Below are 24,018 nucleotides of genomic sequence, written 5' to 3'. Positions count from 1 at the left end.
GGTGAGACAGTCTGCGGCCGGGCTCTGTCTGTCTGGGTGTGGGTGAGACAGTCTGCGGCCGGGCTCTGTCTGTCTGGGTGGGTGTGGGTGAGACAGTCTGCGGCCGGGCTCTGTCTGTCTGGGTGTGGGTGAGACAGTCTGCGGCCGGGCTCTGTCTGTCTGGGTGTGGGTGAGACAGTCTGCGGCCGGGCTCTGTCTGTCTGGGTGTGGGTGAGACAGTCTGCGGCCGGGCTCTGTCTGTCTGGGTGTGGGTGAGACAGTCTGCGGCCGGGGCTCTGTCTGTCTGGGTGTGGGTGAGACAGTCTGCGGCCGGGCTCTGTCTGTCTGGGTGTGGGTGAGACAGTCTGCGGCCGGGCTCTGTCTGTCTGGGTGTGGGTGAGACAGTCTGCGGCCGGGCTCTGTCTGTCTGGGTGTGGGTGAGACAGTCTGCGGCCGGGCCTCTGTCTGTCTGGGTGTGGGTGAGACAGTCTGCGGCCGGGCTCTGTCTGTCTGGGTGTGGTGAGACAGTCTGCGGCCGGGCTCTGTCTGTCTGGGTGTGGGTGAGACAGTCTGCGGCCGGGCTCTGTCTGTCTGGGTGTGGGTGAGACAGTCTGCGGCCGGGCTCTGTCTGTCTGGGTGTGGGTGAGACAGTCTGCGGCCGGGCTCTGTCTGTCTGGGTGTGGGTGAGACAGTCTGCGGCCGGGCTCTGTCTGTCTGGGTGTGGGTGAGACAGTCTGCGGCCGGGCTCTGTCTGTCTGGGTGTGGGTGAGACAGTCTGCGGCCGGGCTCTGTCTGTCTGGGTGTGGGTGAGACAGTCTGCGGCCGGGCTCTGTCTGTCTGTCTGGGTGTGGTGAGACAGTCTGCGGCCGGGCTCTGTCTGTCTGGGTGTGGGTGAGACAGTCTGCGGCCGGGCTCTGTCTGTCTGGGTGTGGGTGAGACAGTCTGCGGCCGGGCTCTGTCTGTCTGGGTGTGGGTGAGACAGTCTGCGGCCGGGCTCTGTCTGTCTGGGTGTGGGTGAGACAGTCTGCGGCCGGGCTCTGTCTGTCTGGGTGTGGGTGAGACAGTCTGCGGCCGGGCTCTGTCTGTCTGGGTGTGGGTGAGACAGTCTGCGGCCGGGCTCTGTCTGTCTGGGTGTGGGTGAGACAGTCTGCGGCCGGGCTCTGTCTGTCTGGGTGTGGGTGAGACAGTCTGCGGCCGGGCTCTGTCTGTCTGGGTGTGGGTGAGACAGTCTGCGGCCGGGCTCTGTCTGTCTGTCTGGGTGTTGGGTGAGACAGTCTGCGGCCGGGCTCTGTCTGTCTGGGTGTTGGGTGAGACAGTCTGCGGCCGGGCTCTGTCTGTCTGGGTGTGGGTGAGACAGTCTGCGGCCGGGCTCTGTCTGTCTGGGTGTGGGTGAGACAGTCTGCGGCCGGGCTCTGTCTGTCTGGGTGTGGGTGAGACAGTCTGCGGCCGGGCTCTGTCTGTCTGGGTGTGGGTGAGACAGTCTGCGGCCGGGCTCTGTCTGTCTGGGTGTTGGGTGAGACAGTCTGCGGCCGGGCTCTGTCTGTCTGGGTGTTTGGTGAGACAGTCTGCGGCCGGGCTCTGTCTGTCTGGGTGTGGGTGAGACAGTCTGCGGCCGGGCTCTGTCTGTCTGGGTGTGGGTGAGACAGTCTGCGGCCGGGCTCTGTCTGTCTGGGTGTGGGTGAGACAGTCTGCGGCCGGGCTCTGTCTGTCTGGGTGTGGGTGAGACAGTCTGCGGCCGGGCTCTGTCTGTCTGGGTGTGGGTGAGACAGTCTGCGGCCGGGCTCTGTCTGTCTGGGTGTTGGGTGAGACAGTCTGCGGCCGGGCTCTGTCTGTCTGGGTGTGGGTGAGACAGTCTGCGGCCGGGCTCTGTCTGTCTGGGTGTGGTGAGACAGTCTGCGGCCGGGCTCTGTCTGTCTGTGGGTGTGGGTGAGACAGTCTGCGGCCGGGCTCTGTCTGTCTGGGTGTGGGTGAGACAGTCTGCGGCCGGGGCTCTGTCTGTCTGGGTGTGGGTGAGACAGTCTGCGGCCGGGCTCTGTCTGTCTGGGTGTGGGTGAGACAGTCTGCGGCCGGGCTCTGTCTGTCTGTCTGGGTGTGGGTGAGACAGTCTGCGGCCGGGCTCTGTCCTGTCTGGGTGTGGGTGAGACAGTCTGCGGCCGGGCTCTGTCTGTCTGGGTGTGGGTGAGACAGTCTGCGGCCGGGCTCTGTCTGTCTGGGTGTGGGTGAGACAGTCTGCGGCCGGGCTCTGTCTGTCTGGGTGTGGGTGAGACAGTCTGCGGCCGGGCTCTGTCTGTCTGGGTGTGGGTGAGACAGTCTGCGGCCGGGCTCTGTCTGTCTGGGTGTGGGTGAGACAGTCTGCGGCCGGGCTCTGTCTGTCTGGGTGTGGGTGAGACAGTCTGCGGCCGGGCTCTGTCTGTCTGGGTGTGGGTGAGACAGTCTGCGGCCGGGCTCTGTCTGTCTGGGTGTGTGGGTGAGACAGTCTGCGGCCGGGCTCTGTCTGTCTGGGTGTGGGTGAGACAGTCTGCGGCCGGGCTCTGTCTGTCTGGGTGTGTGGTGAGACAGTCTGCGGCCGGGCTCTGTCTGTCTGGGTGTGGGTGAGACAGTCTGCGGCCGGGCTCTGTCTGTCTGGGGTGTGGGTGAGACAGTCTGCGGCCGGGCTCTGTCTGTCTGGGTGTGGGTGAGACAGTCTGCGGCCGGGCTCTGTCTGTCTGGGTGTGGGTGAGACAGTCTGCGGCCGGGCTCTGTCTGTCTGTCTGGGTGTGGGTGAGACAGTCTGCGGCCGGGCTCTGTCTGTCTGGGTGTGGGTGAGACAGTCTGCGGCCGGGCTCTGTCTGTCTGGGTGTGGGTGAGACAGTCTGCGGCCGGGCTCTGTCTGTCTGGGTGTGGGTGAGACAGTCTGCGGCCGGCTCTGTCTGTCTGGGTGTGGGTGAGACAGTCTGCGGCCGGGCTCTGTCTGTCTGGGTGTGGGTGAGACAGTCTGCGGCCGGGCTCTGTCTGTCTGTCTGGGTGTGGGTGAGACAGTCTGCGGCCGGGCTCTGTCTGTCTGGGTGTGGGTGAGACAGTCTGCGGCCGGGCTCTGTCTGTCTGGGTGTGGGTGAGACAGTCTGCGGCCGGGCTCTGTCTGTCTGGGTGTGGGTGAGACAGTCTGCGGCCGGGCTCTGTCTGTCTGGGTGTGGGTGAGACAGTCTGCGGCCGGGCTCTGTCTGTCTGGGTGTGGGTGAGACAGTCTGCGGCCGGGCTCTGTCTGTCTGGGTGTGGGTGAGACAGTCTGCGGCCGGGCTCTGTCTGTCTGGGTGTGGGTGAGACAGTCTGCGGCCGGGCTCTGTCTGTCTGGGGTGTGGGTGAGACAGTCTGCGGCCGGGCTCTGTCTGTCTGGGTGTGGGTGAGACAGTCTGCGGCCGGGCTCTGTCTGTCTGGGTGTGGGTGAGACAGTCTGCGGCCGGGCTCTGTCTGTCTGGGTGTGGGTGAGACAGTCTGCGGCCGGGCTCTGTCTGTCTGTCTGGGTGTGGGTGAGACAGTCTGCGGCCGGGCTCTGTCTGTCTGGGTGTGGGTGAGACAGTCTGCGGCCGGGCTCTGTCTGTCTGGGTGTGGGTGAGACAGTCTGCGGCCGGGCTCTGTCTGTCTGGGTGTGGGTGAGACAGTCTGCGGCCGGGCTCTGTCTGTCTGGGTGTGGGTGAGACAGTCTGCGGCCGGGCTCTGTCTGTCTGTCTGGGTGTGGGTGAGACAGTCTGCGGCCGGGCTCTGTCTGTCTGTCTGGGTGTGGGTGAGACAGTCTGCGGCCGGGCTCTGTCTGTCTGGGGTGTGGGTGAGACAGTCTGCGGCCGGGCTCTGTCTGTCTGGGTGTGGGTGAGACAGTCTGCGGCCGGGCTCTGTCTGTCTGGGTGTGGGTGAGACAGTCTGCGGCCGGGCTCTGTCTGTCTGGGTGTGGGTGAGACAGTCTGCGGCCGGGCTCTGTCTGTCTGGGTGTGGGTGAGACAGTCTGCGGCCGGGCTCTGTCTGTCTGGGTGTGGGTGAGACAGTCTGCGGCCGGGCTCTGTCTGTCTGGGTGTGGGTGAGACAGTCTGCGGCCGGGCTCTGTCTGTCTGGGTGTGGGGTGAGACAGTCTGCGGCCGGGCTCTGTCTGTCTGGGTGTGGGTGAGACAGTCTGCGGCCGGGCTCTGTCTGTCTGGGTGTGGGTGAGACAGTCTGCGGCCGGGCTCTGTCTGTCTGGGTGTGGGTGAGACAGTCTGCGGCCGGGCTCTGTCTGTCTGGGTGTGGGTGAGACAGTCTGCGGCCGGGCTCTGTCTGTCTGGGTGTGGGTGAGACAGTCTGCGGCCGGGCTCTGTCTGTCTGGGTGTGGGTGAGACAGTCTGCGGCCGGGCTCTGTCTGTCTGGGTGTGGGTGAGACAGTCTGCGGCCGGGCTCTGTCTGTCTGGGTGTGGGTGAGACAGTCTGCGGCCGGGCTCTGTCTGTCTGGGTGTGGGTGAGACAGTCTGCGGCCGGGCTCTGTCTGTCTGGGTGTGGGTGAGACAGTCTGCGGCCGGGCTCTGTCTGTCTGTCTGGGTGTGGGTGAGACAGTCTGCGGCCGGGCTCTGTCTGTCTGGGTGTGGGTGAGACAGTCTGCGGCCGGGCTCTGTCTGTCTGTCTGGGTGTGGGTGAGACAGTCTGCGGCCGGGCTCTGTCTGTCTGGGTGTGGGTGAGACAGTCTGCGGCCGGGCTCTGTCTGTCTGGGTGTGGGTGAGACAGTCTGCGGCCGGGCTCTGTCTGTCTGGGTGTGGGTGAGACAGTCTGCGGCCGGGCTCTGTCTGTCTGGGTGTGGGTGAGACAGTCTGCGGCCGGGCTCTGTCTGTCTGGGTGTGGGTGAGACAGTCTGCGGCCGGGCTCTGTCTGTCTGGGTGTGGGTGAGACAGTCTGCGGCCGGGCTCTGTCTGTCTGTCTGGGTGTGGGTGAGACAGTCTGCGGCCGGGCTCTGTCTGTCTGGGTGTGGGTGAGACAGTCTGCGGCCGGGCTCTGTCTGTCTGGGTGTGGGTGAGACAGTCTGCGGCCGGGCTCTGTCTGTCTGGGTGTGGGTGAGACAGTCTGCGGCCGGGCTCTGTCTGTCTGGGTGTGGGTGAGACAGTCTGCGGCCGGGCTCTGTCTGTCTGGGTGTGGGTGAGACAGTCTGCGGCCGGGCTCTGTCTGTCTGGGTGTGGGTGAGACAGTCTGCGGCCGGGCTCTGTCTGTCTGGGTGTGGGTGAGACAGTCTGCGGCCGGGCTCTGTCTGTCTGGGTGTGGGTGAGACAGTCTGCGGCCGGGCTCTGTCTGTCTGGGTGTGGGTGAGACAGTCTGCGGCCGGGCTCTGTCTGTCTGGGTGTGGGTGAGACAGTCTGCGGCCGGGCTCTGTCTGTCTGGGTGTGGGTGAGACAGTCTGCGGCCGGGCTCTGTCTGTCTGGGTGTGGGTGAGACAGTCTGCGGCCGGGCTCTGTCTGTCTGGGTGTGGGTGAGACAGTCTGCGGCCGGGCTCTGTCTGTCTGTCTGGGTGTGGGTGAGACAGTCTGCGGCCGGGCTCTGTCTGTCTGGGTGTGGGTGAGACAGTCTGCGGCCGGGCTCTGTCTGTCTGGGTGTGGGTGAGACAGTCTGCGGCCGGGCTCTGTCTGTCTGGGTGTGGGTGAGACAGTCTGCGGCCGGCTCTGTCTGTCTGGGTGTGGGTGAGACAGTCTGCGGCCGGGCTCTGTCTGTCTGGGTGTTTGGTGAGACAGTCTGCGGCCGGGCTCTGTCTGTCTGGGTGTGGGTGAGACAGTCTGCGGCCGGGCTCTGTCTGTCTGGGTGTGGGTGAGACAGTCTGCGGCCGGGCTCTGTCTGTCTGGGTGTGGGTGAGACAGTCTGCGGCCGGGCTCTGTCTGTCTGGGTGTGGGTGAGACAGTCTGCGGCCGGGCTCTGTCTGTCTGTCTGGGTGTGGGTGAGACAGTCTGCGGCCGGGCTCTGTCTGTCTGGGTGTGGGTGAGACAGTCTGCGGCCGGGCTCTGTCTGTCTGGGTGTGGGTGAGACAGTCTGCGGCCGGGCTCTGTCTGTCTGTCTGGGTGTGGGTGAGACAGTCTGCGGCCGGGCTCTGTCTGTCTGGGTGTGGGTGAGACAGTCTGCGGCCGGGCTCTGTCTGTCTGGGTGTGGGTGAGACAGTCTGCGGCCGGGCTCTGTCTGTCTGGGTGTGGGTGAGACAGTCTGCGGCCGGGCTCTGTCTGTCTGGGTGTGGGTGAGACAGTCTGCGGCCGGGCTCTGTCTGTCTGGGTGTGGGGTGAGACAGTCTGCGGCCGGGCTCTGTCTGTCTGGGTGTGGGTGAGACAGTCTGCGGCCGGGCTCTGTCTGTCTGGGTGTGGGTGAGACAGTCTGCGGCCGGGCTCTGTCTGTCTGGGTGTGGGTGAGACAGTCTGCGGCCGGGCTCTGTCTGTCTGGGTGTGGGTGAGACAGTCTGCGGCCGGGCTCTGTCTGTCTGGGTGTGGGTGAGACAGTCTGCGGCCGGGCTCTGTCTGTCTGGGTGTGGGTGAGGACAGTCTGCGGCCGGGCTCTGTCTGTCTGGGTGTGGGTGAGACAGTCTGCGGCCGGGCTCTGTCTGTCTGGGTGTTTGGTGAGACAGTCTGCGGCCGGGCTCTGTCTGTCTGGGTGTGGGTGAGACAGTCTGCGGCCGGGCTCTGTCTGTCTGGGTGTTTGGTGAGACAGTCTGCGGCCGGGCTCTGTCTGTCTGGGTGTGGGTGAGACAGTCTGCGGCCAGGGCTCTGTCTGTCTGGGTGTGGGTGAGAGTGGTGGGGGCTGGAGACAGTCTGCCGGCCGGGCTCTGTCTGTCTGGGTGTGGGTGACGACAGTCTGCGGCCGGGCCTCCGCTCTGTCTGTCTGGGGTGTGGGTGAGACAGTCTGCGGCCGGGCTCTGTCTGTCTGGGTGTGGGTGAGACAGTCTGCGGCCGGGGCTCTGTCTGTCTGTCTGGGTGTGGGTGAGACAGTCTGCGGCCGGGCTCTGTCTGTCTGGGTGTGGGTGAGACAGTCTGCGGCCGGGCTCTGTCTGTCTGGGTGTGGGTGAGACAGTCTGCGGCCGGGCTCTGTCTGTCTGGGTGTGGGTGAGACAGTCTGCGGCCGGGCTCTGTCTGTCTGGGTGTGGGTGAGACAGTCTGCGGCCGGGCTCTGTCTGTCTGGGTGTGGGTGAGACAGTCTGCGGCCGGGCTCTGTCTGTCTGGGTGTGGGTGAGACAGTCTGCGGCCGGGCTCTGTCTGTCTGGGTGTGGGTGAGACAGTCTGCGGCCGGGCTCTGTCTGTCGCTGGGTGTGGGTGAGACAGTCTGCGGCCGGGCTCTGTCTGTCTGGGTGTGGGTGAGACAGTCTGCGGCCAGGCTCTGTCTGTCTGGGTGTGGGTGAGACAGTCTGCGGCCGGGCTCTGTCTGTCTGGGTGTGGGTGAGACAGTCTGCGGCCGGGCTCTGTCTGTCTGGGGTGTGGGTGAGACAGTCTGCGGCCGGGCTCTGTCTGTCTGTCTGGGTGTGGGGTGAGACAGTCTGCGGCCGGGCTCTGTCTGTCTGGGTGTGGGTGAGACAGTCTGCGGCCGGGCTCTGTCTGTCTGGGTGTGGGTGAGACAGTCTGCGGCCGGGCTCTGTCTGTCTGTCTGGGTGTGGGTGAGACAGTCTGCGGCCGGGCTCTGTCTGTCTGGGTGTGGGTGAGACAGTCTGCGGCCGGGCTCTGTCTGTCTGTCTGGGTGTGGGTGAGACAGTCTGCGGCCGGGCTCTGTCTGTCTGTCTGGGTGTGGGTGAGACAGTCTGCGGCCGGGCTCTGTCTGTCTGGGTGTGGGTGAGACAGTCTGCGGCCGGGCTCTGTCTGTCTGGGTGTGGGTGAGACAGTCTGCGGCCGGGCTCTGTCTGTCTGTCTGGGTGTGGGTGAGACAGTCTGCGGCCGGGCTCTGTCTGTCTGGGTGTGGGTGAGACAGTCTGCGGCCAGGCTCTGTCTGTCTGGGTGTTTGGTGAGACAGTCTGCGGCCGGGCTCTGTCTGTCTGTCTGGTGTGGGTGAGACAGTCTGCGGCCGGGCTCTGTCTGTCTGGGTGTTTGGTGAGACAGTCTGCGGCCGGGCTCTGTCTGTCTGGGTGTGGGTGAGACAGTCTGCGGCCGGGCTCTGTCTGTCTGGGTGTGGGTGAGACAGTCTGCGGCCGGGCTCTGTCTGTCTGTCTGGGTGTTGGGTGAGACAGTCTGCGGCCGGGCTCTGTCTGTCTGTCTGGGTGTGGGTGAGACAGTCTGCGGCCGGGCTCTGTCTGTCTGGGTGTGGGTGAGACAGTCTGCGGCCAGGCTCTGTCTGTCTGTCTGGGTGTGGGTGAGACAGTCTGCGGCCGGGCTCTGTCTGTCTGGGTGTGGGTGAGACAGTCTGCGGCCGGGCTCTGTCTGTCTGGGTGTGGGTGAGACAGTCTGCGGCCGGGCTCTGTCTGTCTGGGTGTGGGTGAGACAGTCTGCGGCCGGGCTCTGTCTGTCTGGGTGTGGGTGAGACAGTCTGCGGCCGGGCTCTGTCTGTCTGGGTGTGGGTGAGACAGTCTGCGGCCGGGCTCTGTCTGTCTGGGTGTGGGTGAGACAGTCTGCGGCCGGGCTCTGTCTGTCTGGGTGTGGGTGAGACAGTCTGCGGCCGGGCTCTGTCTGTCTGGGTGTGGGTGAGACAGTCTGCGGCCGGGCTCTGTCTGTCTGGGTGTGGGTGAGACAGTCTGCGGCCGGGCTCTGTCTGTCTGGGTGTGGGTGAGACAGTCTGCGGCCGGGCTCTGTCTGTCTGGGTGTTTGGTGAGACAGTCTGCGGCCGGGCTCTGTCTGTCTGGGTGTTTGGTGAGACAGTCTGCGGCCGGGCTCTGTCTGTCTGTCTGGGTGTTTGGTGAGACAGTCTGCGGCCGGGCTCTGTCTGTCTGGGTGTTTGGTGAGACAGTCTGCGGCCGGGCTCTGTCTGTCTGTCTGGGTGTTTGGTGAGACAGTCTGCGGCCGGGCTCTGTCTGTCTGGGTGTTTGGTGAGACAGTCTGCGGCCGGGCTCTGTCTGTCTGGGTGTTTGGTGAGACAGTCTGCGGCCGGGCTCTGTCTGTCTGGGTGTTTGGTGAGACAGTCTGCGGCCGGGCTCTGTCTGTCTGGGTGTTTGGTGAGACAGTCTGCGGCCGGAAAGTGTGAGGTTATGCACTTTGGAAGGAGGAATTTAGAACAAAGAACAAAGAAAATGACAGCCCAGGAACAGGCCCTTCGGCCCTCCCAGCCTGCGCTGATCCAGATCCTTTATCTAAACCTGTCTTCTATTTTCCAAGGATCTACTTCCCTCTGTTCCCCACCCGTTCATATATCTGTTGAGATGCATCTTAAATGATGCTATCGTGCCCGCCTCTACCACCTCCGCTGGCGTGGCATTTCAGGCACCCACCACCCTCTGCGTAAAAAACCTTCCACGCACATCTCCCTTAAACTTTCCCCCTCTCACCTTGAAATCGTGACCCCTTGTAATTGACACCCCCACTCTTGGAAAAAGCTTGTTGCTATCCACCCTGTCCATACCTCTCATCATTTTGTAGACCTCAATCAGGTCCCCCCTCAACCTCCGTCTTTCCAATGAAAACAATCCTAATCTACTCAACCTTTCTTCATAGCTAGCATCCTCCATACCAGGCAACATCCTGGTGAACCTCCTCTGCACCCTCTCTAAAGCATCCACATTCTTCTGGTAATGTGGCGACCAGAACTGCACACAGTATTCCAAATGTGGCCTAACCAAAGTCCTATACAACTGTAACATGACCTGCCAACTCTTGTACTCAATGCCCCTTCCGATGAAGGCAAGCATGCCGTATGCCTTCTTGACCACTCTATCGACCTGCGTTGCCACCTTCAGGGTACAATGGACCTGAACTCCCAGATCTCTCTGTACATCAATTTTCCCCAGGTCTCTTCCATTGACCGTATAGTCCGCTCTTGAATTAAATCTTCCAAAATACATCACCTCGCATTTGCCTGGATTGAACTCCATCTGCCATTTCTCTGCCCAACTCTCCAATCTATTTATATTTTGCTGTAATCTCTGACAGTCCTCCTCGCTATCTGCAACTCCACCAATCTTAGTATCATCTGCAAACTTGCTAATCAGACCACCTATACCTTCGTCCAGATCATTTATGTATATCACAAACAACAGTGGTCCGAGCACAGATCCCTGTGGAACACCACTAGTCACCTTTCTCCATTTTGAGACACTCCCTTCCACCACTACTCTCTGTCTCCTGTTGCCCAGCCAGTTCTTTATCCATCTAGCTAGTACACCCTGAACCCCATACGACTTCACTTTTTCCATCAACCTGCCATGGGAAACTTTATCAAACGCCTTACTGAGGTCCATGTATATGACATCTACAGCCCTTCCCTCATCAAATAACGTTGTCACTTCCTCAAAGAATTCTATTAAGTTTGTAAGACATGACCTTCCCTGCACAAAACCATGCTGCCAATCACTGATAAGTCTATTTTCTTCCAAATGTGAATAGATCCTATCCCTCGGTATCTTCTCCAACAGTTTGCCTACCACTGACGTCAAGCTCACAGGTCTATAATTCCCTGGATTATCCCTGCTACCCTTCTTAAACAAAGGGACAACATTAGCAATTCTCCAGTCCTCCGGGACCTCACCCGTGCTCAAGGATGCTGCAAAGATATCTGTTAAGGCCCCAGCTATTTCGTCCCTCGCTTCCCTCAGTAACCGGGGATAGATCCCATCCAGACCTGGGGACTTGTCCACCTTAATGCCTTTTAGAATACCTAAAACTTCCCCCTTCCTTATGCCGACTTGACCTAGAGTATTTAAACATCCATCCTTAGCTTCAACATCCGTCATGTCCCTCTCCTTGGTGAATACCGATGCAAAGTACTCATTAAGAATCTCACCCATTTCCTCTGACTCCATGCATAAATTTCCTCTTTTGTCTTTGAGTGGGCCAATCCTTTCTCTAGTTACCCTCTTGCTCCTTATATACGAATAAAAGGCTTTGGGATTTTCTTTAACCCTGTTAGCCAAACATATTTCATGACACCTTTTAGCCCTCTTTATTGCGCGTTTGAGATTTGTCCTACTTTCCTGATATTCCTCCAAAGCTTCGTCAGATTTAAGTCGCCTAGATTTTATGTATGCCTCCTTTTTCATCTTAGCTAGTCTCACAATTCCACCCGTCATCCATGGTTCCCTAATCTTGCCATTTCTATCCCTCATTTTCACAGGGACATGTCTGTCCTGCACTCTATTCAACCTTTCCTTAAAAGACTCCCACATTTCAAATGTGGATTTACCCTTAAAGAGCTGCTCCCAATCCACATTCCCTAGCTCCTGCCGAATTTTGTTATACTTGGCCTTTCCCCAATTTAGCACTCTTTCTTTAGGACCACTCTCGTCTTTGTCCATGAGTATTCTAAAACTTACGGAATTGTGATCGCTATTCCCAAAGTAATCACCAACTGAAACTTCAACCACCTGGCCGGGATCATTCCCCAATACCAGGTCCAGTATGGCCCCTTCCCGAGTTGGACTATTTACATACTGCTCTAAAATACTCTCCTGGATGCTCCTTACAAATTCTGCTCCATCTACGCCTCCAACACTACATGAGTCCCATTCAATGTTGGGGAAGTTAAAATCTCCCATCACGACCACCCTATTGCTCCTACATTTTTCTATAATCTGTCTACATATTTGTACCTCTACTTCACGCTCGCTTTTGGGAGGCCTGTAGTAAAGTCCCAACAATGTTAGTGCACCCTTCCTATTTCTTAGCTCTACCCATATTGCCCCAGTGCTCGAATCCTCCATCGTGCCCTCCTTAATCACAGCTGTGATATCATCTCTGACCAGTAATGCAACTCCTCCACCCCTTTTACCTCCCTCTCTATCCCTCCTAAAGCACCTATACCCTGGGATATTTAGTTGTCAGTCTTGCCCTTCCCTCAACCAAGTCTCCGTAATACCAATAACATCATATTCCCAGGTACTAGTCCAAGCCCTAAGTTCATCTGCCTTTCCTGTTACACTTCTCGCATTGAAACAAATGCACCTCAGACCACCTGTCCCTTTGCGTTCATCATCTCTTCCCTGTCTACTCTTCCCCTTAGTCACATCGAGTTTATTATCTAGTACCTTACTGGCTTTTGTTGCTTTCCCATCCCCCTGCCACATTAGTTTAAAGCCTCCCCTACAGTGTTAGCAAAAGCACCCCTAGGACATTTGTTCCAGTCCTGCCCAGGTGTAGACTATCCGATTTGTAATGGTCCCACCTCCCCCAGAACCGGTTCCAATGTCCCAATATGCATAGGCTATATTCTAAATGGGGAAATGCCTCGGAAATCAGAAGCACAAAAGGACTTGGGAGTCCTTGTTCATGATTCTCTTCAGGTTACTGTGCAAGTTCAGTCGGCAGTTAGGAAGGCAAATGCAATGTTAGCATTCATGTCGAGAGGGCGAGAATACAAGAGCAGGGATGTACTTCTGAGGCTGTATAAGGCTCTGGTCAGACCCCATTTGGAGTATTGTGAGCAGTTTTGGGTCCCATATCTAAGGAAGGATGTGCTGGCCTTGGAAAGGGTCCAGAGGAGGTTCACAAGAATGATCCCCGGAATGAAGAACTTGTCGTATGAGGAGCAGTTGAGGACTCTGAGTCGGTGGAGTTTAGAAGGATGAGGGGGGATCTTATTGAAATGTACAAGATACTGCGAGGCCTGGATAGAGTGGACGTGGAGAGGATGTTTCCATTATGTGGCACAATCAATTACTCACGAGTCGAGAAGTGATGAAGTCAATTGAGGCTTTATTAAGCAAGACTTGTTCCCCAGCAGTTCAGTTACAGAATGCGGCTGCTGGGAGAACCCGGGCTCTTATACTTCGCCTTACTGGGTGGAGCCAGCAGGCGGCAGATCCAATCAGGACCCAGTGTCTGTCTACCAAATAGCCTCTCGGCATCACAGGTACCGTACTACCCCTAATACATACCACCACACACCTGTAGGAAAAACTAGAACCAGAGGACACAATCTCAGGCTAAAGGACCCTTTAAAACAGAGATGAGGAGGAATTTCTTCAGCCAGAGGGTGGTGAATCTGTGGAACTCTTTGCCGCAGAAGGCTGTGGAGGCCAAATCACAGAGTGTCTTTAAGACAGAGAGAGATCGGTTCTTGATCAATCAGGGGATCAGGGGTTATGGGAAGAAGGCAGCAGAATGTGGATGAGAAAATATCAGCCATGATTGAATGGCGGAGCAGACTCGATGGGCCGAGTGGCCTAATTCTGCTCCAATGTCTCATGGTCTTATGGCTGTATCTGGCAGTGTTTGGTGGTAATGGGCTCGCGATATTTTATTCAGTTATTTGTGTAATCAAACAACAAACAGAACAATCAGAGCAGAAGCAAAATTATCCAATATAATCATGAAGCGACACCCCCCTGCCCCCCCCCCTCCTCCCTCCCTCCTGTCCTGCTCCATTTCAACCCTCGTACCCCCGATACGTCGGACATGCCGTCTGCAAACCCCTGCCAGAACCCCCTCAGATTGGGACAAGCCCAGACATGTTGACCTGTAAATACCTAAAACCCTTCCCCTGGGCAGACCATATTCCTCCTCCAGGTCCTCGAAACCCACACAGCTTGCTCCGGCGCAAACCTGTGGTTGTCACAGATTGGTGCCCACACTGAGGTCCCTCCAATCTCCAATGCTGCCTCCACTGTCCCCACACCCTCTGGCTGCCTCCACTGTCCCCACACCCTCTGGCTGCCTCCACTGTCCCCACACCCTCAGGGCTGCCACCACTGTCCCCACACCCTCTGGCTGCCACCACTGTCCCCACACCCTCTGGCTGCCTCCACTGTCCCCACACCCTCAGGGCTGCCTCCACTGTCCCCACACCCTCTGGCTGCCTCCAATGTCCCCACACCCTCAGGGCTGCCTCCACTGTCCCCACACCCTCCAACTGCCTCCACTGTCCCCACACCCTCCAACTGCCTCCACTGTCCCCACACCCTCTGGCTGCCTCCACTGTCCCCACACCCTCTGGCTGCCTCCACTGTCCCCACACCCTCAGGGCTGCCTCCACTGTCCCCACACCCTCAGGGCTGCCTCCACTGTCCCCACACCCTCAGGACTGCCTCCACTGTCCCCACACCTTCCGACTGCCTCTACTGTCCCCACACCCTCTGGCTGCCTCCACTGTCCCCACACCCTCTGGCTGCCTCCACTGTCCCCACACCCTCAGGGCTGCCTCCACTGTCCCCACACCCTCAGGGCTGCCTCCACTGTCCCCACACCCTCTGGCTGCCACCACTGTCCCCACACCCTCTGGCTGCCTCCACTGTCCCCACACCCTCAGGGCTGCCTCCACTGTCCCCACACCCTCTGGCTGCCTCCACTGTCCCCACACCCTCAGGGCTGCCTCCACTGTCCCCACACCCTCTGGCTGCCTCCACTGTCCCCACACCCTCAGGGCTGCCTCCACTGTCCCCACACCCTCCGACTGCCTCCACTGTCCCCACACCCTCAGGGCTGCCTCCACTGTCCCCACACCCTCCAACTGCCTCCACTGTCCCCACACCCTCTGGCTGCCTCCACTGTCCCCACACCCTCCAACTGCCTCCACTGTCCCCACACCCTCTGGCTGCCTCCACTGTCCCCACACCCTCCGACTGCCTCCACTGTCCCCACACCCTCAGGGCTGCCTCCACTGTCCCCACACCCTCAGGACTGCCTCCACTGTCCCCACACCTTCCGACTGCCTCTACTGTCCCCACACCCTCTGGCTGCCTCCACTGTCCCCACACCCTCCAACTGCCTCCACTGTCCCCACACCCTCTGGCTGCCTCCACTGTCCCCACACCCTCCGACTGCCTCCACTGTCCCCACACCCTCAGGGCTGCCTCCACTGTCCCCACACCCTCAGGGCTGCCTCCACTGTCCCCACACCCTCAGGGCTGCCTCCACTGTCCCCACACCCTCAGGGCTGCCTCCACTGTCCCCACACCCTCTGGCTGCCTCCACTGTCCCCACACCCTCCGACTGCCTCCACTGTCCCCACACCCTCAGGGCTGCCTCCACTGTCCCCACACCCTCCGACTGCCTCCACTGTCCCCACACCCTCAGGGCTGCCTCCACTGTCCCCACACCCTCAGGGCTGCCTCCACTGTCCCCACACCCTCAGGGCTGCCTCCACTGTCCCCACACCCTCTGGCTGCCTCCACTGTCCCCACACCCTCAGGGCTGCCTCCACTGTCCCCACACCCTCTGGCTGCCTCCACTGTCCCCACACCCTCAGGGCTGCCTCCACCCGCTTGGGGGGGGGGGGGGGGGTACCTGACTGGAGAGCACGGCAGAGGCTCCGTCAACAACGCCCCGAAACTCGTTCTCCTGCAAGAAGCCGTCTCCATCCGCGCCTCCCCCTCCCCCACTACCCACTGGAGAAATTCTGAACGATGCTGGTGTGACTTCTCGCTGAGAAGTCAGGTGGTTCCCGGGAGGCCGCTGCCTTCAATGTCACTCTCGCCAATAGAAGAACAATCCAGCACAGGAACAGGCCCTTCGGCCCTCCAATCCTGCCCCGATCACGTGTCCTATCCAGACCAACCGCCTGTGTCCTTCTGTACCCCGTCTGTTCATGTGCCGAACCAGCTAAGTATTAACGGTCGCTAACGTATTTGCCTCACCCACCTCACTTGGCCGTGCATTCCAGGCCACCACCACCCTCTGTGTAAAACACTTCCCCCACACATCTCCACTGAACCTTTCCCCCCTCACCTTGAACCTGTGCCCCCTTGTAATTGTCATTCCCGCCCTGGGAAAAAGCCTCCAACTGTTCACCCTATCTATACCCCTAATAATTTTATAAACGTCTATCAGGTCGCCCCCTCAGCCTCCGTCTCTCTAGGGAGAACAATCCCAGTTGATTCAATCCCTCCTCATAGCTAATACCCTCCATACCAGGCAACATCCTGGTAAACCTTTTCTGTGCTCTCTCCAAAGACTCCACGTCCTTCTGGTAGTGCGGTGACCAGAATTGGACCCAGTATTCCAAATGTGGCCTGACCAACGTTCTATATAACTGTAACATCATTTTCGAGCTTTTACACTCGATACCCCGTCCGATGAAGGCAAGAATGCCGTATGCTTTCTTCACCACCACTTCCACCTGCGCTGCCACGTTTAAGGATCTGTGGACCTGCTCGCCCAGATCTCTGTGTCTCTGCTCCTGATGGTTCTGCCGTTTATTTTATAGCTCCCACCGGAATTGGATCTATCAAAATGCATCACCTCACATTTGTCCGGGTTAAACTCCGTTGTCATGATATGCAGACATGCAAACAATGATACACGGACAGGCACAGTGTGGTAGTCACCACTGATATGTATATTGTATATATAGGATGTTGATATCAGTGCTGTAGGAGGCCACACATCTCAGTGGAATGAAGCCTCGATTACATCCAACCCTCGTCTTTGAGTAATTGATCGTGTATCACACAGACAGGCAGCTAATGAACACAGAGACCAGGACAGGACCAATCAGCAGGCAGGACACTCAGGGGTGGTATCTCACTATAAAAGGCACGAGGCACTCACACGCCACCTCTTTCCACTGATGAACATCTACAGAGTGGGTCAGGGTGTATGTACAGTATCACCCCTCCAGCACGTGGCTAAGAGCTAGTCTGGTTCAGTCAGACAGAGTAACCACACTTAGGTTAGCAGAGAGTCGAACTCACAGAGAACTGAGCTAACTGTGCTACTGGTTCAATAAATCAGATTGAACTAACTTCAAGGTCTGGAGTATCTTTTGGTTAAAGCTGCATCTAGTTGCAGCCTGTGTTGTCCCAGAGTACATAACACATCATCCATCTGCCATTTCTCTGCCCAATTTTATAGCCTATCTCTATCCTGCTGTATTCTCTGATAATCTGCATCGCTATTCGCAACTCCTGCAATCTTAGTATCATCCGCAAACTTGCTGATCAGACCTGCTACATTTTCTTCCAAGCCATTTATAATGAGATTAAAATGAATGCAAATAAGGGTTAATGGTATTCTTGCCATTTCTGGGTGTGATTCGGAATTTGCCACTGGGAGCCTGCCGGGTTAGGGTTAGGGTTAGGGTTAGGGTTAGGGTTAGGGTTAGGGTTAGGGTTAGGGATAGGGTTAGGGTTAGGGTTAGGGTTAGGGTTAGGGTTAGGGTTAGGGTTAGGGTTAGGGTTGCCTGCTGCCAATCTTGATTTTTGCCTTTCCCGCTATCCACCTGGTCACTGAATCACTCCCTCAGTTTCACTCTCCCCAGCCAGATATGCTCAGTTTATCCAGAATTCCCTGTTATATCTGGAGGGTTCCTTTGGAAACCTTCCATGGAGGGATATTGGGCGGGATTTTCCTCCTCCGCGTCGGAGCGTGGCTTACAAGTGACTGTCGGCAGGGCTTTCTGCTGCCGCTCTTGTCAATGGGGTGAACGCACAGCTCGACGGTGATAAACTCGCATGGACGGGCGTCAGGAGGACAGTAAGATCCCACTCGCGTAAACAGCCAGAAACGCCCGCCCGCTGACTAGCCGTAAGCAGGCTCTACGTTAGTACTGAGGCACATTGCTGTGGTTAAGTTACCTTGGACATCCAGTTCCACGTAGGAAATCTGATCTCCCTTCTCAAGGCCCTGAGATTCAATCGGGTTTAGAATGACTTCAAAGATCCCACTGTCCTGAGTTTGTAAATTGCGCAGGAGCAATGAGCCAGTCACCACATCAAACTCGCTTCGCTGTCTGTAAAAGGGGTTGACGTGGATGACGGAAGTGGTGAAATGAAGAATGGTCTTGCGCGTCTTGGAGTTGAGGAAATACCAGCGGACCACATCTTGATTCTTGGGTTGATAGCCGACCAGCAGAATGGAGGAGTGGGTTTGGCGAATCATGCTGATTGGTTGGTTCATGCTGTTGACTTCCATACTGTCTGCAAAATATCAATTCATGGAGGGATAAACACAACTGAACTCAACGCAACGGGCTCTCAGTGAAACACTTCTTCCCGGCGTGGGGCTGGTGACATGGTCACCAGCTCCCAAATCACCACAACCATTGCCCAATGGTGGGATTGAAAGATCTGGATTCGTTATTACCACACGTGGAGGTGACAAATAAGTGTTTGCACCCTCAGCGAGGATGACAGTCACCGTGGGGCTGGTGTGACAATGTCTCCTGGAGCCACGGCAATGGTTGGAGAGAGAGAGAGAGAGAGAGAGGAGAGGGGGAGGGGGACGGGAATAGATTGGATTGGATTTGTTTATTGTCACGTGAACAGAGGTCCAGTGAAAAGTATTTTTCTGCAGCTCAACAGATCATTAAGTACATGGAAATAAAATAAAATAAAATACATAATAGGGCAACACAAGGTCCACAATGTAACTACATAACACCGGCATCGGGTGGAGCATACAGGGTGTAGTGTTAATGAGGTCAGTCCATAAGAGGGTCATTTAGGAGTCTGGTAACAGTGGGGATGAAGCTGTTTTTGAGTCTGTTCGTGCGTGTTCTCAGACTTCTGTATCTCCTGCCCGATGGAAGAAGTTGGAAGAGTGAGTAAGCCGGGTGGGAGGGGTCTTTGATTATGCTGCCCGCTTTCCCCAGGCAGCGGGAGGTGTAGATGGAGTCAATGGATAGGAGGCAGGTTCGTGTGACGGACTGGGCGGTGTTCACGACTCTCTGAAGGTTCTTGCGGTCCTGGGCCGAGCAGTTGCTCAGAGCTTGTGCTCCCCCATTGAATAGGTTCACGCCTGATCTGATTGTTAACTCAACCCCACGTTCCTGCCGACCCCCCCCCCCCATGACCTTTCACTCCCCTCGTTAATCAAGAATCTATCCAGCTCAGCTTTAAAAACGCTGGAATACCCCCTGCTCTTTGAGGAAGAGAGTTCCACAGACCCACCGTCCTGTACAAAGAAATTCCCCTCAGCTCCGTCTTAAATGGACAACCCCCTTATCTTTATACACTGACCCCGAGTTCTAGATTGTCCCACAAGAGGAAATATCTTCTCCACACCCACCCTGTCAACACCCCTCACCATCTGATACCTTTCAATCTAGTAACATCTAAACTTGAGAGTCACAGAGTCCGAGGTGTTTACAGCAGGGAAACAGGCCCTTCGGCCCGGCTTGTCAATGCTGCCCAGTTTCTATCATTAAGCTAGTCCCACTTGCCCACATTAGGCCCATATCCCTCTATACCCACCCTGCCCATGTAACTGTCTAACTGCTTTTTAAAGGACAAAATTGTACCCGCCTCGACCACTGCCTCTGGCAGCCCGTTCCAGACATTCACCACCCTGTGTGTGAAAACATTTCCCCTCTGGTCTCTTTTGTATCTCTGCCCTCTAGTTCTAGACTCCCCTACCTTTGGGAAAAGATGTTGACTATCTACCTTATCTATGCCCCTCATTATTTTATAGACCTCTATAAGATCACCCCTAAGCCTCCTACGCTCCAGGGAAAAAAGTCCCAGTCTATCCAGCCTCTCCTTATAACTCAAACCATCAAGTCCCGGTAACATCCTAGTAAATCTTTTCTGCACTCTTTCCAGTTTAATAATATCCTTTCTATAATAGGGTGACCAGAACGGCACACAGTATTCCAAGTGTGGCCGTACCAATGTCTTGTACAACTTCAACAAGACGTCCCAACTCCTGTATTCAATGTTCTGACCAATGAAACCAAGCATGCCGAATGCCTTCTTCACCACCCTGTCCACCTGCGACTCCACCTTCAAGGAGCTCTGAACCTGTACTCCTAGATCTCTTTGTTCTATAACTCTCCCCAACGCCATACCATTAACTGAGTAGGTCCTGGCCTGATTCGATCTGCCAAAATATATCAGCTCACATTTATCCAAATCGATGCAAACCTCACTAACCTGTCCTCAAAATACAACTCACCTCGAGTAACCTGAGCTGAAATGCTCCTGACACACAGGCCTCACAATCGGTCTCCATAACCCTCTGGGCAGGAGAATTGCACAGGTTTACCCAGCCCTGTGTGATCCCAGAGGAGCCCCCAGCCCCTGTGTGATCCCAGAGGAGCCCCCAGCCCCTGTGTGATCCCAGAGGAGCCCCCAGCCCCTGTGTGATCCCAGAGGAGCCCCCAGCCCCTGTGTGATCCCAGAGGAGCCCCCAGCCCCTGTGAGATCCCAGAGGAGTCCCCAGCCCGTGTGAGATCCCAGAGGACACCCCAGCCAGTGGAAACCCAGCCAGAGGAGCCCCCATTCCAGTATCCAATCTGTCAGGATTGTGTCCATTCCAATGAGATCCCCGCTCATTCTTCGAAAACGCCAGTGACCACCGGCCTGGACACCCCATCCGGCCATCAGCCTGGCCAGGCCCGCCCCTCTCCCCGCCCCCGCCCCTCTCCCCGCCCCCGCCGCTCTCTCCGTCTCCGCATCTCTCCCCGCCGCTCTCTCCGCCGCTCCCTCCGCCGCTCCCTCCGCCGCTTCCTCCGCCGCTCTCTCCGCCGCTCTCTCAGCCTCCGCCGCTCCCCCCGCCTCCGCCGCTCTCTCAGCCTCCGCCGCTCCCCCCGCCTCCGCGCCGCTCTCTCCGCCGCTCTCTCAGCCTCCGCCGCTCTCCCCGCCGTTCCCTCCGCCGCTCTCTCCGTCTCCGCTGCTCCCTCCGCCGCTCCCTCCGCCTCCGCGCCGCTCTCTCCGCCGCTCTCTCAGCCTCCGCCGCTCTCCCCGCCGTTCCCTCCGCCTCTGCTGCTCCCTCCGCCGCTCCCTCCGCCTCCGCGCCGCTCTCTCCGCCGCTAACTCCGCCGCTCCCCCCGCCTCCGCCGCTCTCCCCGCCTCCCCCTCCGCCTCCCGCCGCTCTCCCTGCCGCTCTCCCCGCCTCCGCCGCTCTCCCCGCCGCTCCCTCCGCCGCTCTCTCCGCCTCCGCCGCTCCCTCCGCCTCCGCCGCTCTCCCCGTCTCCGCCGCTCCCTCCGCCTCCGCCGCTCTCCCCGTCTCCGCCGCTCTCCCCGCCTCCGCCGCTCCCCCCGCCGCTCTCCCCGCCGCTCCCTCTGCCGCTCCCTCCGCCTCCGCCGCTCCCTCCGCCGCTCCCTCCGCCGCTCCCCCCGCCTCCGCCGCTCCCTCCGCCGCTCTCCCCGCCGCTCCCTCCGCCGCTCTGTCCCCCTCCGCCGCTCCCCCGCCGCTCTCTCTGCCGCTCCCTCCGCCGCTCCCTCCGCCGCTCCCTCCGCCGCTCCCTCCGCCGCTCTCTCCGCCGCTCTCTCCGCCGCTCCCTCCGCCGCTCTCTCCGCCGCTCCCTCCGCCGCTCCCTCCGCCGCTCTCCCCGCCGCTCTCTCCGCCGCTCCCCCCGCCGCTCTCTCCGCATTTGGCAGTGGAGTTTTCAGTCCGTATTTTAGATTCACAAACTCTCACCTCGAGTTGAAGGGTCAGCCTGTTGCCGCAAAGTTAGATTCTGCAGCTTAACGGAGACCAGATGTCTTTTGGGAATCTCCGGGGTGACGAGTTCCCAGCGAACAATCCCATCTACTTCACCTTCACTTTCTGGGAACTCGGAAAGCGACAAAGGATTCTCCACAAACACAGCAGCTCCGATCAAACCTGCAACACAACATCAGCTCAGCATTCGACAGCCAGGGACCCACCGCGCCCCCCCCCCGCAACGTCCATGCCCACCCCGCACCGCCCCCCGCAACGTCAATGCCCACCCCGCACCGCCCCCCCACAGCCACCCCGCACCGCCCCCCCACACCCACCCCGCACCACCCATACACACCCCCGCGCCACTGCTGGCACACTGCTCCCTCTGGCACACTGCTCCCTCTGGCACACTGCTCCCTCTGGCACACTGCTCCCTCTGGCACACTGCTCCCTCTGGCACACTGCTCCCTCTGGCACACTGCTCCCTCTGGCACACTGCTCCCTCTGGCACACTGCTCCCTCTGGCACACTGCTCCCTCTGGCACACTGCTCCCTCTGGCACACTGCTCCCTCTGGCACACTGCTCCCTCTGGCACACTGCTCCCTCTGGCACACTGCTCCCACTGGCACACTGCTCCCACTGGCACACTGCTCCCACTGGCACACTGCTCCCACTGGCACACTGCTCCCACTGGCACACTGCTCCCTCTGGCACACTGCTCCCTCTGGCACACTGCTCCCTCTGGCACACTGCTCCCTCTGGCACACTGCTCCCTCTGGCACACTGCTCCCTCTGGCACACTGCTCCCTCTGGCACACTGCTCCCTCTGGCACACTGCTCCCTCTGGCACACTGCTCCCTCTGGCACACTGCTCCCTCTGGCACACTGCTCCCTCTGGCACACTGCTCCCTCTGGCACACTGCTCCCTCTGGCACACTGCTCCCTCTGGCACACTGCTCCCTCTGGCACACTGGTCCCTCTGGCACACTGCTCCCCCTGGCACACTGCTCCCACTGGCACACTGCTCCCACTGGCACACTGCTCCCACTGGCACACTGCTCCCACTGGCACACTGCTCCCACTGGCACACTGCTCCCACTGGCACACTGCTCCCACTGGCACACTGCTCCCACTGCTCCCACTGGCACACTGCTCCCACTGGCACACTGCTCCCACTGGCACACTGCTCCCACTGGCACACTGCTCCCACTGCCACACTGCTCCCTCTGGCACACTGCTCCCTCTGGCACACTGCTCCCTCTGGCACACTGCTCCCTCTGGCACACTGCTCCCTCTGGCACACTGCTCCCTCTGGCACACTGCTCCCTCTGGCACACTGCTCCCTCTGGCACACTGCTCCCTCTGGCACACTGCTCCCTCTGGCACACTGCTCCCTCTGGCACACTGCTCCCTCTGGCACACTGCTCCCTCTGGCACACTGCTCCCACTGGCACACTGCTCCCACTGGCACACTGCTCCCACTGGCACACTGCTCCCACTGGCACACTGCTCCCACTGGCACACTGCTCCCACTGGCACACTGCTCCCTCTGGCACACTGCTCCCTCTGGCACACTGCTCCCTCTGGCACACTGCTCCCTCTGGCACACTGCTCCCTCTGGCACACTGCTCCCTCTGGCACACTGCTCCCTCTGGCACACTGCTCCCTCTGGCACACTGCTCCCTCTGGCACACTGCTCCCTCTGGCACACTGCTCCCTCTGGCACACTGCTCCCTCTGGCACACTGCTCCCTCTGGCACACTGCTCCCTCTGGCACACTGCTCCCTCTGGCACACTGCTCCCTCTGGCACACTGCTCCCTCTGGCACACTGGTCCCTCTGGCACACTGCTCCCCCTGGCACACTGCTCCCACTGGCACACTGCTCCCACTGGCACACTGCTCCCACTGGCACACTGCTCCCACTGGCACACTGCTCCCACTGGCACACTGCTCCCACTGGCACACTGCTCCCACTGGCACACTGCTCCCACTGCTCCCACTGGCACACTGCTCCCACTGGCACACTGCTCCCACTGGCACACTGCTCCCACTGGCACACTGCTCCCACTGCCACACTGCTCCCACTGCCACACTGCTCCCACTGCCACACTGCTCCCACTGCCACACTGCTCCCACTGCCACACTGCTCCCACTGCCACACTGCTCCCACTGCCACACTGCTCCCTCTGGCACACTGCTCCCTCTGGCACACTGCTCCCTCTGGCACACTGCTCCCTCTGGCACACTGCTCCCTCTGGCACACTGCTCCCTCTGGCACACTGCTCCCTCTGGCACACTGCTCCCTCTGGCACACTGCTCCCTCTGGCACACTGCTCCCTCTGGCACACTGCTCCCTCTGGCACACTGCTCCCTCTGGCACAGTGCTCGCCCTGGCACAGTGCTTGCCCTGGCACAGTGCTTGCCCTGGCACAGTGCTCCCTCTGGCAGTGACACTCCCTCTGGCACAGTGCTTACCCTGACACAGTGCTCCCTCTAGCGCAGTGCTGCCTCTGGCGCAGTGCTGTCTCTGGCGCAGTGCTGCCTCTGGCGCAGTGCTCCCTCTGGCGCAGTGCTCCTTCTGGAGCACTGTGCTTACCGTGGCACAGTGCTCCCCCTGGCACAGTGCTTACCCTGGCACAGTGCTTACCCTGGCC

General features: G+C 59.2%; 1 protein-coding gene across 6 annotated transcripts in view; it reads right to left on the bottom strand.

Moving 5' to 3' along the window:
• The window catches only part of LOC140390590 (uncharacterized), a 180,017-nt gene that overhangs the window by 152,096 nt on the left and 3,903 nt on the right, over positions 1–24,018 (bottom strand). For all 6 annotated transcript variants that reach the window (XM_072475802.1, XM_072475803.1, XM_072475805.1 and 3 more), the window contains exons 2-3: positions 21,357–21,542; positions 17,573–17,914 (exon numbers count right to left, since the gene is read on the bottom strand). In XM_072475802.1, coding sequence (XP_072331903.1) covers positions 17,573–17,914; positions 21,357–21,542 — 528 coding nt within the window. The remainder of the gene's footprint in view (positions 1–17,572; positions 17,915–21,356; positions 21,543–24,018) is intronic.

This window comes from Scyliorhinus torazame, chromosome 14, assembly GCF_047496885.1.
Source record: "Scyliorhinus torazame isolate Kashiwa2021f chromosome 14, sScyTor2.1, whole genome shotgun sequence".
NCBI classification, from domain to species: domain Eukaryota; kingdom Metazoa; phylum Chordata; class Chondrichthyes; order Carcharhiniformes; family Scyliorhinidae; genus Scyliorhinus; species Scyliorhinus torazame.
This window is presented reverse-complemented; position numbering and strand designations above follow the sequence as displayed.